General features: G+C 34.9%; 2 protein-coding genes and 1 long non-coding RNA gene across 11 annotated transcripts in view; 1 reads left to right on the forward strand and 2 right to left on the reverse strand.

Annotated features, from left to right (window-relative positions):
- Positions 1 to 1193, forward strand: part of LOC104720447 — a 2696-nt gene extending 1503 nt beyond the window's left edge. The window contains exons 2-6 of the mRNA XM_019230754.1: positions 7 to 99; positions 214 to 451; positions 545 to 636; positions 720 to 827; positions 925 to 1193. Coding sequence (XP_019086299.1) covers positions 7 to 99; positions 214 to 451; positions 545 to 636; positions 720 to 827; positions 925 to 1086 — 693 coding nt within the window. The 3' untranslated portion in view covers positions 1087 to 1193. The remainder of the gene's footprint in view (positions 1 to 6; positions 100 to 213; positions 452 to 544; positions 637 to 719; positions 828 to 924) is intronic.
- LOC104719189 (auxilin-related protein 2) lies at positions 1610 to 6172 on the reverse strand. Of its 3 annotated transcripts, none has more exons than XM_010437055.2 (8): positions 5327 to 6172; positions 3280 to 4735; positions 3043 to 3187; positions 2856 to 2950; positions 2696 to 2761; positions 2389 to 2478; positions 2092 to 2268; positions 1610 to 1954 (listed from the first exon to the last, which is right to left on the reverse strand). In XM_010437055.2, the coding sequence occupies exons 1-8, from the start codon at positions 5944 to 5946 to the stop codon at positions 1916 to 1918; spliced, it is 2688 nt and encodes an 895-aa protein (XP_010435357.1). In that variant the 5' UTR covers positions 5947 to 6172; the 3' UTR covers positions 1610 to 1915. The 3 variants fall into 3 exon arrangements, with proteins under 3 accessions (XP_010435357.1, XP_010435356.1, XP_010435358.1); XM_010437054.2 differs by having other exon boundaries at positions 2856 to 2956; positions 5327 to 6171; XM_010437056.2 differs by lacking the exons at positions 1610 to 1954; positions 2092 to 2268; positions 2389 to 2478 and adding an exon at positions 2531 to 2571 and having other exon boundaries at positions 2856 to 2956; positions 5327 to 6171.
- Positions 7104 to 9316, reverse strand: LOC104719190. Of its 7 annotated transcripts, none has more exons than XR_002033599.1 (6): positions 9014 to 9316; positions 8745 to 8789; positions 8444 to 8660; positions 8228 to 8313; positions 7767 to 7856; positions 7104 to 7484 (listed from the first exon to the last, which is right to left on the reverse strand). It is a non-coding gene; the product is annotated as an uncharacterized LOC104719190 (long non-coding RNA). The 7 variants fall into 7 exon arrangements; XR_002033597.1 differs by having other exon boundaries at positions 8745 to 8782; positions 9014 to 9315; XR_756541.2 differs by having other exon boundaries at positions 8745 to 8782; positions 9010 to 9315.

The following is a 13919-nucleotide window of genomic DNA, read 5'->3' on the forward strand; positions in this document are numbered from 1 at the left end:
ACACAGTTTAGAGAAAACTGTTTCAGAAGAGTTAGAGAAGATAGGACTCGTTTGCTGTGGAAGTTGAGGCTCTCTGATTGTCAATCTTCTGATCGAAAGGTTTGTTTTTTTTTCTTTTTCGTCCTCTGTTTTTGTAATCCCAATAAAGGAGAAAACAAAAGACTGTTCTTTTTATAGCTATGCTGATGAGGTTTAGGATTCTTTTACTTTCAGGAGATTATCAATTCTGCTTTCCAGGATATTGTAACTGACGAATTGAAAAAAATTGAGGATTGGTCGAGAAACCTCTCGGGGAATCAGACTGTAACTCCTGATTCTGATGATATATTATGGGAATATGATGAGCAAGGTCTTAAAGATGTTTATGAAGGTGATAGTGAAGAGATTTTGTTGGAAATGCAACAGATATTTTACAAGGATTTGTGTTCAGAGACTACTACTACAGTAAATGGTTAAACCATTTAGTTTTTCTTTGTTCTTCATGAGATTTGCGTTGAAAAAGATACATGAATGAATACTGATGCCCATGTGGTGCTTTGTCCAGGATCGTATGTTCAGAACCAAACATGGGAAGACGAGGAAGATGATTACTTGGCCACCTTGGTTTCTCACAATATGTGTTTAAATAGTGAACTGGTTGGTTCTCTCTCTTTCACAGGGCAGCCTTGTTTTCTCAAATACCTTAGAAACCAGTTAACTGTTCTGATATGTTTTTCCAGGAGCTAAAACAGATATGGTGTCCGATATGCAAGAAAGGAAAGCTTATGGAGAATCACCGACACATCTACTGCAACATGTGTAATATGCAGCTGAACAAAGGCCAAGAGGTTCAGATTCTTGTTCTTTATAGCTCTCTTTGTCACTCTCACCCCCTGAACTTGTCCTTGAGTTTTTTTCTTTCTCGGCTTCAATCCTTTGCATCAGGTTAATCTGGACATTCTGCAAGAACGGTTAGCAGAAGCGCACGCTGAGCATCTCGAGGGAGGATGCAGATTGAAACCCGAGTTCAGTGTTCAGACTAACTATAATTTGAAGGCGTTATACATAACATGTGAAGCTTGTAATACATTTGAGGTTGTTGTATAAGCTATTAATAACTTCAAAAGAGATGGGTTCACATAATTTTTCCTGTATATAACTCCCGGAGATCATTAGGCACGGTGGAATTCTGCAAATGTCGCTTATTAACCTTACCATAATGGAAATGCTGAAATCGAGTTTACTGTGAAAGCTGAGAATACATAATCCTAATCGCTGCAACTCGGACAAGTGATCAAGAATTCAACGCAGACATTATTACCATTCCGGAAAAAACGATTTCTAAACTGGATCGGGTCTCTCTTTTACTAGTTCAAACTTCAAATCTTGAGACACTCAGATTGATATCACAATATACCTACCAGAAAGACAAAAACTGTCTAATTCCTGTGAAGATGTATCGGAATATACAAACACGCTCACAAAGATTATCTAGCGTGATTATACTAACTTCAGACCATGATGGATAGAAAAAGCGACACTAGATCGCCAACAGAGTCGCATCGTGCCACTTCAAAGAATGTTATATGCATATATATATGTAAATAGTTTGGAAACAACAATACACAGCTCTCAGGTATTGTGTTTTGATACAGAAATCAACATCAATACATCTGACATCATACTCTTAAAGAAGGGTAATGAGAAGGAAAAATTTGCAACAAAATATATAAAAAAAAAGAATACCCAATTGCTGCGTGGTATATGATGATGCAGTGCTGGGTCATCAATCTTGGGAAATGGGAATACATATTCTATGAACAACTCTCTGCTTCCAACTTGGGCACCGTCTTTTGGCTTTTTATGAATGCCACATACTTCATCTTTTGGGCGACAGACGAACAACACACTATCAAAAACATAGTCCCAGGTTTTTTCAAAAAAGTTCTTCGGAGTTGAACTTGTTCCATGCTTCCTGTTTAATGTCATGAGAAAAGAGATGAAGCCCAATGCATTGTGCAGTTCTAGTTATCCATGAGGAAATGCAAAATCTAATTTGATTCGTTAGGGTCATCTGAAGTAGCAGTTCCTGAAAAATGGTCAATGACTTACTTTGAGCATGTCGAAAACTTTCTCGGCAATGTATTTCTGCTGGAGATTAGCGCCTTTTTGCTGAACTTTGTCAGGATGTATACAGAGAGTAGCCTTCCTGTAAACTTTCTTGACAGATGCACCGGTAATTAAATCGGTCAATGAAACAGGCTGCCAACCACATCCTGGCCAAAGAACCTGCTCATTTACATGGCAACATCAGAATAAGTTTGGATTCCTAACATTAGAAGAAAGTTTGGATTCCTAAATTGAACATCAGAGATATAAATAATAAAGAAAGAGGACAATAAGACATACATATTGTAACGTCGAAAGCAGAGCACGCAAGTTTCCCTCCTTCCCCGCACCCCAACGTCTTATCTCAACATCCAGGGTCTCACCAATCCTCTAAACACACAAGATACGTAGGTGATTAAACAAAATAAAATCAAGACAGATCCAGGTTTAAGGATGGTGGCACAATTTGTTTTACACTACTGGCTGCAAAAGGCGCCAGACTTAAATGTCTCAACAAAGCAACATGATTTGAGATGGGTACAACAGAGGAGGGAAAAGGAAGACACCGTGTAGATTTCAAGCTAAATCACGCCGTAAGGAAACTTACATCTTTCTCAGCTTGTTCTCTTTGTACTTGAAGATCACGTTCATTTTTCTCAGCAAGTGCTTTCGCCTGATAGAGAAAACAATTCATGTTAATATGCTGGTGAATCTTGTGTCATTATAAGATACAGAACCCATCAAAGAAAAACTCTAATGATACATACAGCCCGCTCCTGTGTCCTCTGGTGGCGTTCCAGCCTGGCACGTCGTCTCTCTTCAGTTTCTCCATCCACATCTTGAAAACCACCAGACTGGGAAGCTGGAGCTATATACAACACAGGGGGGTTTCAGTGTGACCAAGTTAACAGACATGAACATATTATTATGGATAAACCTCAGAGGTTGCAGTACCTCCAAATATTGAACTGAGATCATCAACAATGTTTGTTGCTGAAGAGGTCTTTCTCAAGTTCTCTGTTGCTCTAGAGGGCACTTGCGAAGATGGCCTGCTAGATTCGAAAGATCCTCCTTTGTTCCATGAATCCTGGAAAGGATCCTGAAACACAACCAGAGTTATAGGAGGAGTCAAATCACCAGTAAGGCTGTAAAGGACTTAAATCAGAACAGAAGTAGATAATCCCATCTCACCAAAGGGTTGGTTCTCTGTCGTGGAGCACTGTTTGGTCTAGAAACCGAGTTAAAGAAGGAGTCAAGATCATTGTTAGTTTCTTGCTGATGCTTAGCTTTAGCTTGGGCAGCTGCCCTTCCACGTGCCTCAGCAGCTGCCCTTTCCACAGCAGCTCGTTCTGCCCTAACCCTTGCTTCCTTCTCCCGCGCTTCAGCATTCGCCCTTTCTCTAGCTTCTGCTGCAGCTTTCTCAGCTTTTTCTCGTGCCCCTGCAGCTGCCCTTTCACGTGCTTCAGCATGGGCTCTTTGAACCGCTGCTCTTTCTGCACGCTCTCGGGCATCGGAAGCCTTCCCAACAGCAGCTCTCTGAACTTTCGCATGAGCTTCAGCGGCTGCTCTTTCACGTGCTTCCCTTGTAGCCCTCTCTACGGCTTGCCTTGCCAATAGTCTTTCCCTTTCTCTCTCAATTCTTTTCTGCTCTCTTTCTCTATCCTCTCTCTCCTTCTCCTGGGCTTTTTCCATCTCTGCCTCCCTCTCTGCCCTTTCACGCTCCAATCTCACTTGCTTTTCTCGAAGTTCCCTTTCCCGAGAATCATGATTCTCCATGTGATCTCCTTCTCTGCTTCTACTTGCCTTCAAATTTTCTTTCTCTCTCCTTTCCTTAGCATGTCTAAACTTCGCTTCTGCTCTATCCATGGCATCCTTCATGGCAGCAGCTGATGCAACAGCATCAGAGAAAACATCAGAATCTTCACCAGAGGTAGGTTCAGGGTGTCCATTTGCAGCGGTCTGCTTTCTGCCCATAGAAAAATCATCAAGTTCATCCATTTGAGATGCTGTTGGGCTATTGACAGAAGCTCTAACTGAGCTAGGAACATAAGAGTGGTGGTTAGTGGAGCTCGATATAGAAGGCTCGTTGACCTTCTTTTTTACAGGACGTGTAGGTCTTGGTGGTGGAGGTCTCGCAGGTGGCGGAGCACTAGTAGGTTCCGTAAAGAGAGGGATCTCAGATACAGTAAGCCACACATCATCAGATGACTCAAAACTTCCTTCTGTACTGGTAGGTGGTGGAGCACTCGTATTTTGTGGCTCTAAAACATCGTCAAATGAAGCTTTCTTAGAATGGTAACTCCTAGAACTTTCTACAGGTGACTGGGAGCCACTGATGTTTCCTGGTTGTTTTAAATGACTCTGGCTTCTACTATTCATATCTGGGCCTGATTTTCCAAGACTATCGAGGGGGTCAATTTCAACAAATACTCCTCCATGGACAGATGCATGATCAGTATTTCTGTTGCTGGAGCTATTGAATTTACCAATTTCCTCCAATGGATCAGTGAAACCTCCCATGAAAGGTTCTCTAGGGGTTGACGCAGACTCCTCCAAGACTACAAATGGGTCTTCTTCCACAAGATTGGAAGATGTCTTGGCAGGTTGATACGGAAATTTCTGGGATTGACTGATTTCTGAAGTAGACCTGTTCAAAAAAAGTAGAGCATCTTTCAAATGATAGAAAGCTATGCCTATACAAAAAAGAAAAAATCAAAGATGAAACTTTCAGAGGGTATATAGATAAGAGAAGCTTCTAGGTAATCAAACAGCTCTCCATAAGTGCTAAGATACAGTGACCCTAGGCACAGATCAAAATGAAATTACGCATATGAAAGACAAGTAAAAGGTTGAAACTTTCTGAGATTTCTCTCTTAAGTTCAGAGAGTACACATAAGAGAACCTTTTATGCAAGTTAACAGCTATCATAAGCACCATACAGTTCATGCGACCCAAATCTTAAGAGCCATGATCCTAACCAGTAACCACAGATGAAGAAGAAGGGTAAATATAACTGTTTCGAAGGAGGACCAAACCCGGGAATCAAACAGCTCTACATACAAGAGCTTTGCTTTAAGGTTCAGAGAGTACACATATAAGAAAACAGTTCTCCATTACGAACCAATACAGTTCATGCTACAAGCTCTATACCATTGAGCCATTTAACGCAAGCAAGTTCCCAAATTAGAAGGGCAGTGACCCTAACTAGTAACAAGAGATGAAGAAGAGAGAATATTACCGTTTAGGTGGAGGGGAGCTAGTGCGACCAAAGCCGGGAATCAAATCATCAAAAACGGAGCTACCCTTGTTCTCTCGGTCACTGTCTGTCTCAGTTTTCCCCAAATTGGTGCCCATGAGATCATCGAAGGGAGAACTGTTCTGTTTCCTGTGCTTTGCAGGTGAGGTGGAGATGGAAGAGAAAACGTTCTCAAACCTAGCTGAGTGGGAAGAAGTGGAAGGGATTTGGAGCTCAGGAATAGACTCAAACACATCCTCATCATCGTAGACAGGCTTGTCATAGACCGGCACGGACGCTGATTTGGATTTGGGTTCCTTAAACATAGCATCATAGTCAAAGGCCGGTGCAGATGGAGAACGAGAATCACCAGAAGAGGATCCGTACTTTGGTGTTGGACCGCTAAACACATCTTTGAAGAGAAGATCATCACCATCGCGGCCAAGATCGTCAAACACCGGCGAAGGATCGGACTTTTTCCCGGCGGCGTTGGCGAAGCTGTAGGAAGAAGCGAAACTGTTGAAATCAGCGGCAGAAGAGTTCGATTGAGGAGCCATCGGAGCTGATTTGCCCTGTGGTTTCAATCCGAAGTCTCTCGCTAACAATCCTGTGAAATCATCCATTTGGGTTCTTCAATTTCTTCTCTTTACCTCCAATAATCGAACCAGAAATGAAGACGAGATTATCCTCAGATCTGAGTCGCCATTAACGAATTCGGATCAAAGCATTTGATTTCAGAAGAGCTCCCTTTTTCTTTATTTTCTTTGGTTTCCCAACTTGTTTTGTCTATGGTTTCTTCTCCGACTCGTACATTGTTTTTCCCAGTCTCCGTAATTTCTTATTCTGTTTTTAATTATTGGACGAACATTTACAAACCTTACAAAGTTGGTCCTTAAAATCTTAAAAATGCAATGGCACTTACTAAAATTTTAGATTCAAGATTTCACCTCCTTGGTAAAAGGATTTGGATTTTTTTTTTTTCATTTTTTTATTGGTAAGAAGGATTTAAGATACAGTTCAAATCCTTAAATTTCATTTTTTCCTCCAGTCCTTCTTACCAAAAAAAAAAAACATTTAAGTTTTATAATTAACTGTTCAGATTTAAAGATTTGGATTTAAAGAAAATTTAAGGATTTCAATTAACTGACTAAATCCTCAATTTTTTCTTTCTTTGGTAATCGATTATAGAAATTTAAAGATTTAAACAGTTTATTGGAATCTTTCTTTTTCTTTTTTAATAACTTTTTATAGACATAAGTTCATACCAATAAACTTTTTTTTTGTTCACTTTGATATTCTTCCTTTTCTTCAGTTTCTTCAACCAAACTTGGAGGTGTCAATATTATTACGTAACCAGTTTTTATCTAGAAACATATATCATTCATTAGTCATATTGAATCGCTACAAATCTACCTTGAATTGACGAGCCAACTAAAAATGTAATTTTCATGATCAAGCTTCTTTTGTGATAATACACAAAACATGACAACAAAGAACTCCACTCATATCATATCACATCTCCTACATGCACATGTTTTTAATCTCATGTTTACATATTGTAAGAGATATATACTTAGACTCACAAACTTGGTTTTTACCTTCTAATCATGGAACAACCTTGTAGAAATTAAGCTTCTTCTCCTTAACCTCAATCAAATATTTTATTTTAGGAGGTATTCTACATATATGGTAGCACACTTCTTCAGGTTTTCATAGATATGTGTAGCCACATCTTATGTGTTGATGTCCAAATCGGTCACAATTAGAATCTTTAGTTCGGTTAAAAGGAAATCGAAACTCTCTTTATTAATCGGTGTCGAGGCACAAAAAAACGGACTACAAAGTAAATCAGACTAGCTGAAATAACGAAATGTAAGACGAAAGAAGAGCTACAAGCTCGTCGATTCAAGACTTTGAACGAGAGAACTTGTACATCTTCTCCGTATTCTTTCCTCTTTCGTGCAACCAATTTTCTCGAACGTCGTACGTCCATATTTATGGGTAACTGTGTCGGTTTGTCCTATGAAAATACCAAAATACCCCTCCTTCCCTTGAGATTTATTTGGACCTTTTCTGGACCGGACCTTTTGTTGGAGTGAGGATCTACCCCTAACATTATGTTCAACATAAGGTAATCCCATTTCAGTGCATCGAACAAGCCCTAAAAATGTAAAACCTCGTTTACATTAGTAAACTTCCAATGCTTTTTACCTTGTTGTAAAGCCCACACAATGGAGATATACATTTTTACCGGATATTACGGTAAACCCGATCGATCCTACTATAGATTAAAATCAACCTTCAATCTCTATATATATAAAAGAGAAGTACAAATTCGAAAATTGCTCAAAATTTTCCAGAATGTCACTCAATTAGTTATGAAGGAGAGTGTTAATTGAAACTGGGAGGGGTAATTTTGTCATAAATCATTAATCGACATTACCCGACCCGGTCGTAATAAGGATCCACGTCCTTTCACATATAACCCGGTATGTACGTAATTGATGGACTTCGACTCTAATATCAACGGGCTCTACAAAATAAAATAAAAAAAGCCTTTCAATTATTTGTTTTACAAAAAATCGAAATCAATAAGAAAATCTTCAAGACTATATCACTATAAACAATTACCTGAATCATCACTCAATCAAATTTCCAAAATTTATCCAGGAAATCTTCACAGCTTAATCACCCAACAATTACCTCAATCATCGCTCAATTCTTAATATTCGAATAAAGAATTTCAGGAAAAAGAATCAAAGATTTTGTGCTTCCACACAATCTTTCATTAAACACACTAACCTAAACACTAATACATGAATCACGTATAAATAGACTCATCACCGCATAGATTAAAATCATCACAAATACACCATATCTAGAGTCTAACACTTTCACACATACCTTGCAATGACTTCTTCGTATGCTTTCCTCCGAGATGTGAAGCCTTTCAAGACTTCATGGAAAGTGCAAGTCCGTGTCCTGTATACCTGGAAAACATATACTACACTGTTTGGTGAAACCTTCGACATGGTGCTCGCTGATGCTCAGGTTAGAACAAACATCTATTAATCTTATACACCAATATAACTAATATCCATGTTCATACTCTTAACCTACCGGTAACGTCATTTCCATGGAACAATATTTCATGATGAATCTTCTCAGCCTTTTCTAAAGTGTAATTACTTGATGTTTAGCAGCTAGCCTACAAGAATACAACAACCGTAGTCAGCATTTCAATTCACAAAAGCAATAAGTTATAGCTATTATAAATTAACCAATGTCCAAAGTACTTATCTGATTGTTATTTATCTCTGTTACAATCGATAACCCCCTGGATTCGATTGTAAGATATTAAGTCATTTCAAATAACTTTGTATATCATGCTACAGATTATCTGGAATACGAGATGTTATACCGTTCGTATTATTGTGATTTAACATTTGATACCCGCAACTGTTTTCTCCAAATCCATAAAAGAAACAACAAAATATCAGCAATTTGTTAATAACAATGGAAATTATAATCAAATTTATCTTCTATAATCCAACAAACCCTCTAAATTAACCAAATTGATACAGCTTCATTATTTCAAAAATAGATTGGGGTCAAACTGTACACAACATAGATGCTGCAAATCGTGTAATTAAACATAATTAAGAAAGATTATAAAATCAGCTTACCCACATGATCGATTTGTAGAAGGAATTAACCAAATTGAAAAATCTCCGGCTGAAACCCAATCATTGCAAGTCGATCGTCCATCATAAGTAGCCGAAAGCATCTTCTTTTTTTTTTTTTTTTTTTTTGTTTTTTCATCAGGTTGCTATAACGGATCGATGGAGAGTTTAGATGAATAAAATTGCGATTAAGAGAAATTTACAGATCTGTCGAAGATGAATCGACTGAGGAAGAAGATAAAGAGAGATGCGTTAAGACGATCAACAAAGAAGAGGATGTTGTTTCGTGTTCTTTCTAATTTCATCAATTATTATTACATTTCCGAAAAATTACAATTATTATTCTTTCACTATTTTAATAAACAGGAGGCCTTATCTGGTCCAATCCAAAATAGTTTGGAAATAAAAATGTAGCCCATTACAAATGAAAGATTTTGTCTCAAAACACTTAATCTTATATATAGAGATTTATGAAAAATACTAAAATAGTAATTATAATAATACATACACTTACAAGCTATTTATATAAAAAAATTAGGTTCAATTGTGCAAAAAAATTTAAGTATATACATATATTTTACTAATATAAAAAAATTTAAGTATTGAGCATAGGAAAGAATTAAAACAATACATATTAATACATTTACATATAATTTACTAATATATTTTACTAATATATACATATAATTTCTACTTAATTATATATATTTAAAATAAATTATAAATACGATTCACATGCATTATAATCAAGTAATAGAATGAAGAAAACTATAAACTGAGGAAGCATAAACGGACAGATGAATTTTCTTTTTGAAAAAGAAAATTTTTAGTTGGGAGGAATTGTAACTTGGTGATGATCTGATTTACTAGTCATGCGACTTCAATTTAACCTAGCCAAACTGAGTCGGTTAGTTTTAACCAAAACTAATTACGGTTAGGTTTAAAAATTGGTTAATTAGGCTATTGAAGATTTAACCAAAATTATCTGAATCTTTTGGTACACCTAATGCCATTATCGTTAGAATCTCCAAACTTTGTGTTTCACCTGCCGACGTAGTCTTAAGAACTTATCATAGTTTCATATGTGATGGTTTAACAAGAATGACGACTAAAAGTCTAAAAGAGAAGAAAATGTTGTTTTGAAGAATCGAAGAAGAAAATTGTCGTTGGTCACTGGAAAATTGAGAAGAAGGGGTAGGGCTTCTTTTATTATTGGATTTTAATTTAGTCATTCTAAATAAATCTATATTAACATTTTTGAAATACATTTTGTGTTATACCCTTTAAGTTTTGCTTATTTAAATTTTTATTTATAATATTAATCCCTAAAAAGAATTCCATAAATAACATTGCAGATAAACTCAAATACTAAACTTTCTTAAATCAACCAACATGTGTTACATTTATTGTCATAAAATCTTAACAATATCTATACATTAAAATTTTTTCAAAACAGCTCTACCCATTAAAGTTTTAATCCCATAAAATAATCAAAACTATCTTTAGAGATTTTGTTTGTATACACTTTCTATAGAAATTTTTGCTTTACATATTTTGATTGTAAAATGTAGATTTAGTCATCTACATTACTTGATTTGAGGTAATTAGGGGTTGATTCCTCAGATTACTCAAATTATAATAAATAAAACTAAATAATTATCCCGTGGTGTTTCTATAAATTAAGTACATTTGGTGTCCTTTAAGTGATACTTATTTACAAAGTTAATCCTTAAAAAATTGCAAATACAAACAGAATCAATTAGATTCCTAAAATGTCTCTACAAATTTGGTTTATAATTTCCTAAAACAATTTATATATTAAGAAATTTATTACACTTAATAACATATGCCAAATATATCTATACAATATTTTCTTCTCTTGAAAACTCTAATATTCAGTAATAACTATATTGTTTCATATGAACAATTAAAACTTTAATGGTTATTAATATGCTGATAAAAAATGCAAAAATAATTATTTCACGGGTTAAATCCAATAAATTGGAGTATGTATATAAATAATATGCGGTATACTGCAAAATAACTTTTATGGATATAATTCTTTCACGGGTTAAAAATCTAAATAACTTTAAACTTAATCATTAAATTTAAAAACACTAAAAATTAAAATAAAAATGTAACAATAATTCTTTCACAGGTTAAATCTAAAAAGCAGTAAAAGTTTCTATTTTTATAACCATAAGAATTTCGATACGGTATAAACGTAACATTAGTATAAATAAAACTAAATAATTGTCACGTGTCTGCGGTATACAACTGATCGAATTTTATAATTAACAATTAAAATACAATTATACAATCTTAAACTCTAAACAAAAGAAGCATAATTAACAAACAAATAACAATTTTTAAAAATTAAATTTTTTTTGTTGTAAAAATATAGTCTAGCGGTGTACCGCGGGTTAAAATCTACTGAATTTATGTTATTTGATACTAGAGAAATTTCTCCTTTTATTATACAATATTAAGTTAGGGCTCTTTTTATTATGAAATTAAGAAGAACGGTTAGGGCTCCTTTTATTATTATGTTACTAGGTTTTGAACCCATGCTATGCGTGGGTTAATTTGATAAATTTTGTATTGATGACAATTATGACATATTATCTTGTAGAAAACTTTAAATTACTATTAAGGCAAAAATATTATTTTAGATACACAATTTTTAAAAAAAAATCTTAAAATCACTTGTGTTAAGAAAAAAAAAATCTGATCAAAAGAAGCAGATGTAACTGGACGTTGAGGCGGACTGAACATTCGAACTGGTGATGTTGCATATACTAAATCATTTGACCACGGGACAAATGAAACATTTTTAGAATAACGAATTAATCTCATTTTCTCATATTTAATTGACCACCACCATCTATGTCTTTGTGTATTTTTCCATTGTTTTCTTATCCTTCATATTTCTTCTCGTCATTTTCATTGTCAAATTTTCGTGATAATTGTCATCATTATTTTTCTCGTCCGGTTATTCGTTATACTCTTCTTCTTCCTCTTCCACCTCAGCTATTTCACATTCTTCCATAGAATAATCATTTTAATTTTTTTTTTAAAATACCACAAAACTTGTTAACCCATCAAACTCCAAAACCAAAATTATTGCCTCTTTTCGTAAAATTTGTGCAATTCATGGATCAGCATAATCAACACATGAACTCAATTATTCTTTCACTTGTATACTTACTCGGTTATAGATCCATACACATTGAAACTTTTATAATATTTTAAACTTTCTATGGGGTTATTTATAATATTTTTAAATATTATATAGAGTTTTAATATTTATAATATTTTTGAACCTTTTAAAAGTTTATAATTGTAGTATATAAAACTATAATATTTTTGAACCTTTTAAAAGTTTGTAATTGTAATATTTAAAACTTTTTAAATATTTAAATCTTTAAATTTGGACGCTTGTTAAATCAAGCTTCATGTTCATTCGTAGTTGGAAGCATATTAATCTTATTTATAATCGTTCTCAGCTATTGTCTAAAATTTTTCTAGCCGATGTGGGATGTTGTAAATACACTTATTTATAAGTATTTTAATATAGAAATTTTACATAATATCAAAAATATTAAATACTGAGATCTCTAATTTTGGAAATTTTTAAAAATGTTAATTAATGACATGTCGAATCCCTATTAGATGTTTTAAATCCTATGTGGACAGCCTTAGGAGCTTATAGCACCTACTTTTATTTAGTATAGATTTAAATATAAGTTGGGCCAAACACATCAAATATTTTAATAAAACAAACTCATCTTTTTTTTTGTTTGAAACGCAAAGTTCAAACTTCATCCTCGATCTACAAAACCCTAATATAGCAGAGAAACCTACAACCACCATGGACAAAAAAAAATCTCAAAATCTTAAAACGATAACCGACCAGTTCATTAAAACTTTCTGAACTCGAACCAAAAACCAAAAAACTTGATTCAATTCCGTTGGTTCAGGTAAAATTCGTAGGGCTATGATTTACTGTCTATTTATGTGACTTTCATGATTAAACCAATAGGTAACAAAATTTTTGAGGGTAATTCTACTGGTTTTTAAAAATATATAAATAGTTTTATAAAAGAGAAATTAGACGGATCTGCCATGAACAGAGGCAAACTTTCTCAGCAATGCCATTTACTAGAACATCTTTTCCTGCCTGCCACACAGGTGTTGTAAGAAGACCATTATGCCCTTCTTCCATCTTAGTCGAAATTAAAGCATTTTAACATTTTTATTTGATTTTGTGTTTTGAGGGAGGTGACATAAAGTTGGAAGAGCAATTAATTGCTTCATCGGTAAATGCAAAACTTCATCCGGATAAACAAATGGTCGAACGACTCTCTCTTCTCATAATTTCGACTTCCCCAACTGCATCGACTTTTCATCTTCTAAATGTCGTTGTCGCTGCAATTGAGCAGAATGTTTGATTGAGTGCCTCCGAGTGATGAAACCGTGCGATTGAGCGACTGTGAGTGATAAATTTCTTTATCCAGACAATTAAATTGATGAATCCTCAGGCTTCGCCTCCATATATCGTTATAGGCGAATCAGAACCTGACACTTGGTATGATAGTGAATGATTTTACTCTTTTTGGCTTTATGATGTCGTCTACTTATCTTTTACCCTTGCTATAATTTGTTTCAGTGTAGAGTTAGATGCGTCTGTTCTTAGCGATGGAAATTTGGCCGCCGCCGTCGTTCATAGATAAATCAGTTGTCTAACACGTCTCCTTTGTTTGGCGTTTTCTGTCCATTTAAACAAAACACTTTGTTACACACTGTAGAAAAACCGATCTAGTAGACAAGAGCCTGCATCCCAGGTTTTGTCCACTAATGTTATTTGCCTTTGTTATATTAGGCAGACCGTATCTTTTAGGTCGATTTCAGTT

The sequence above is a fragment of the Camelina sativa genome, chromosome 10, assembly GCF_000633955.1.
Source record: "Camelina sativa cultivar DH55 chromosome 10, Cs, whole genome shotgun sequence".
NCBI lineage: Eukaryota > Viridiplantae > Streptophyta > Magnoliopsida > Brassicales > Brassicaceae > Camelina > Camelina sativa.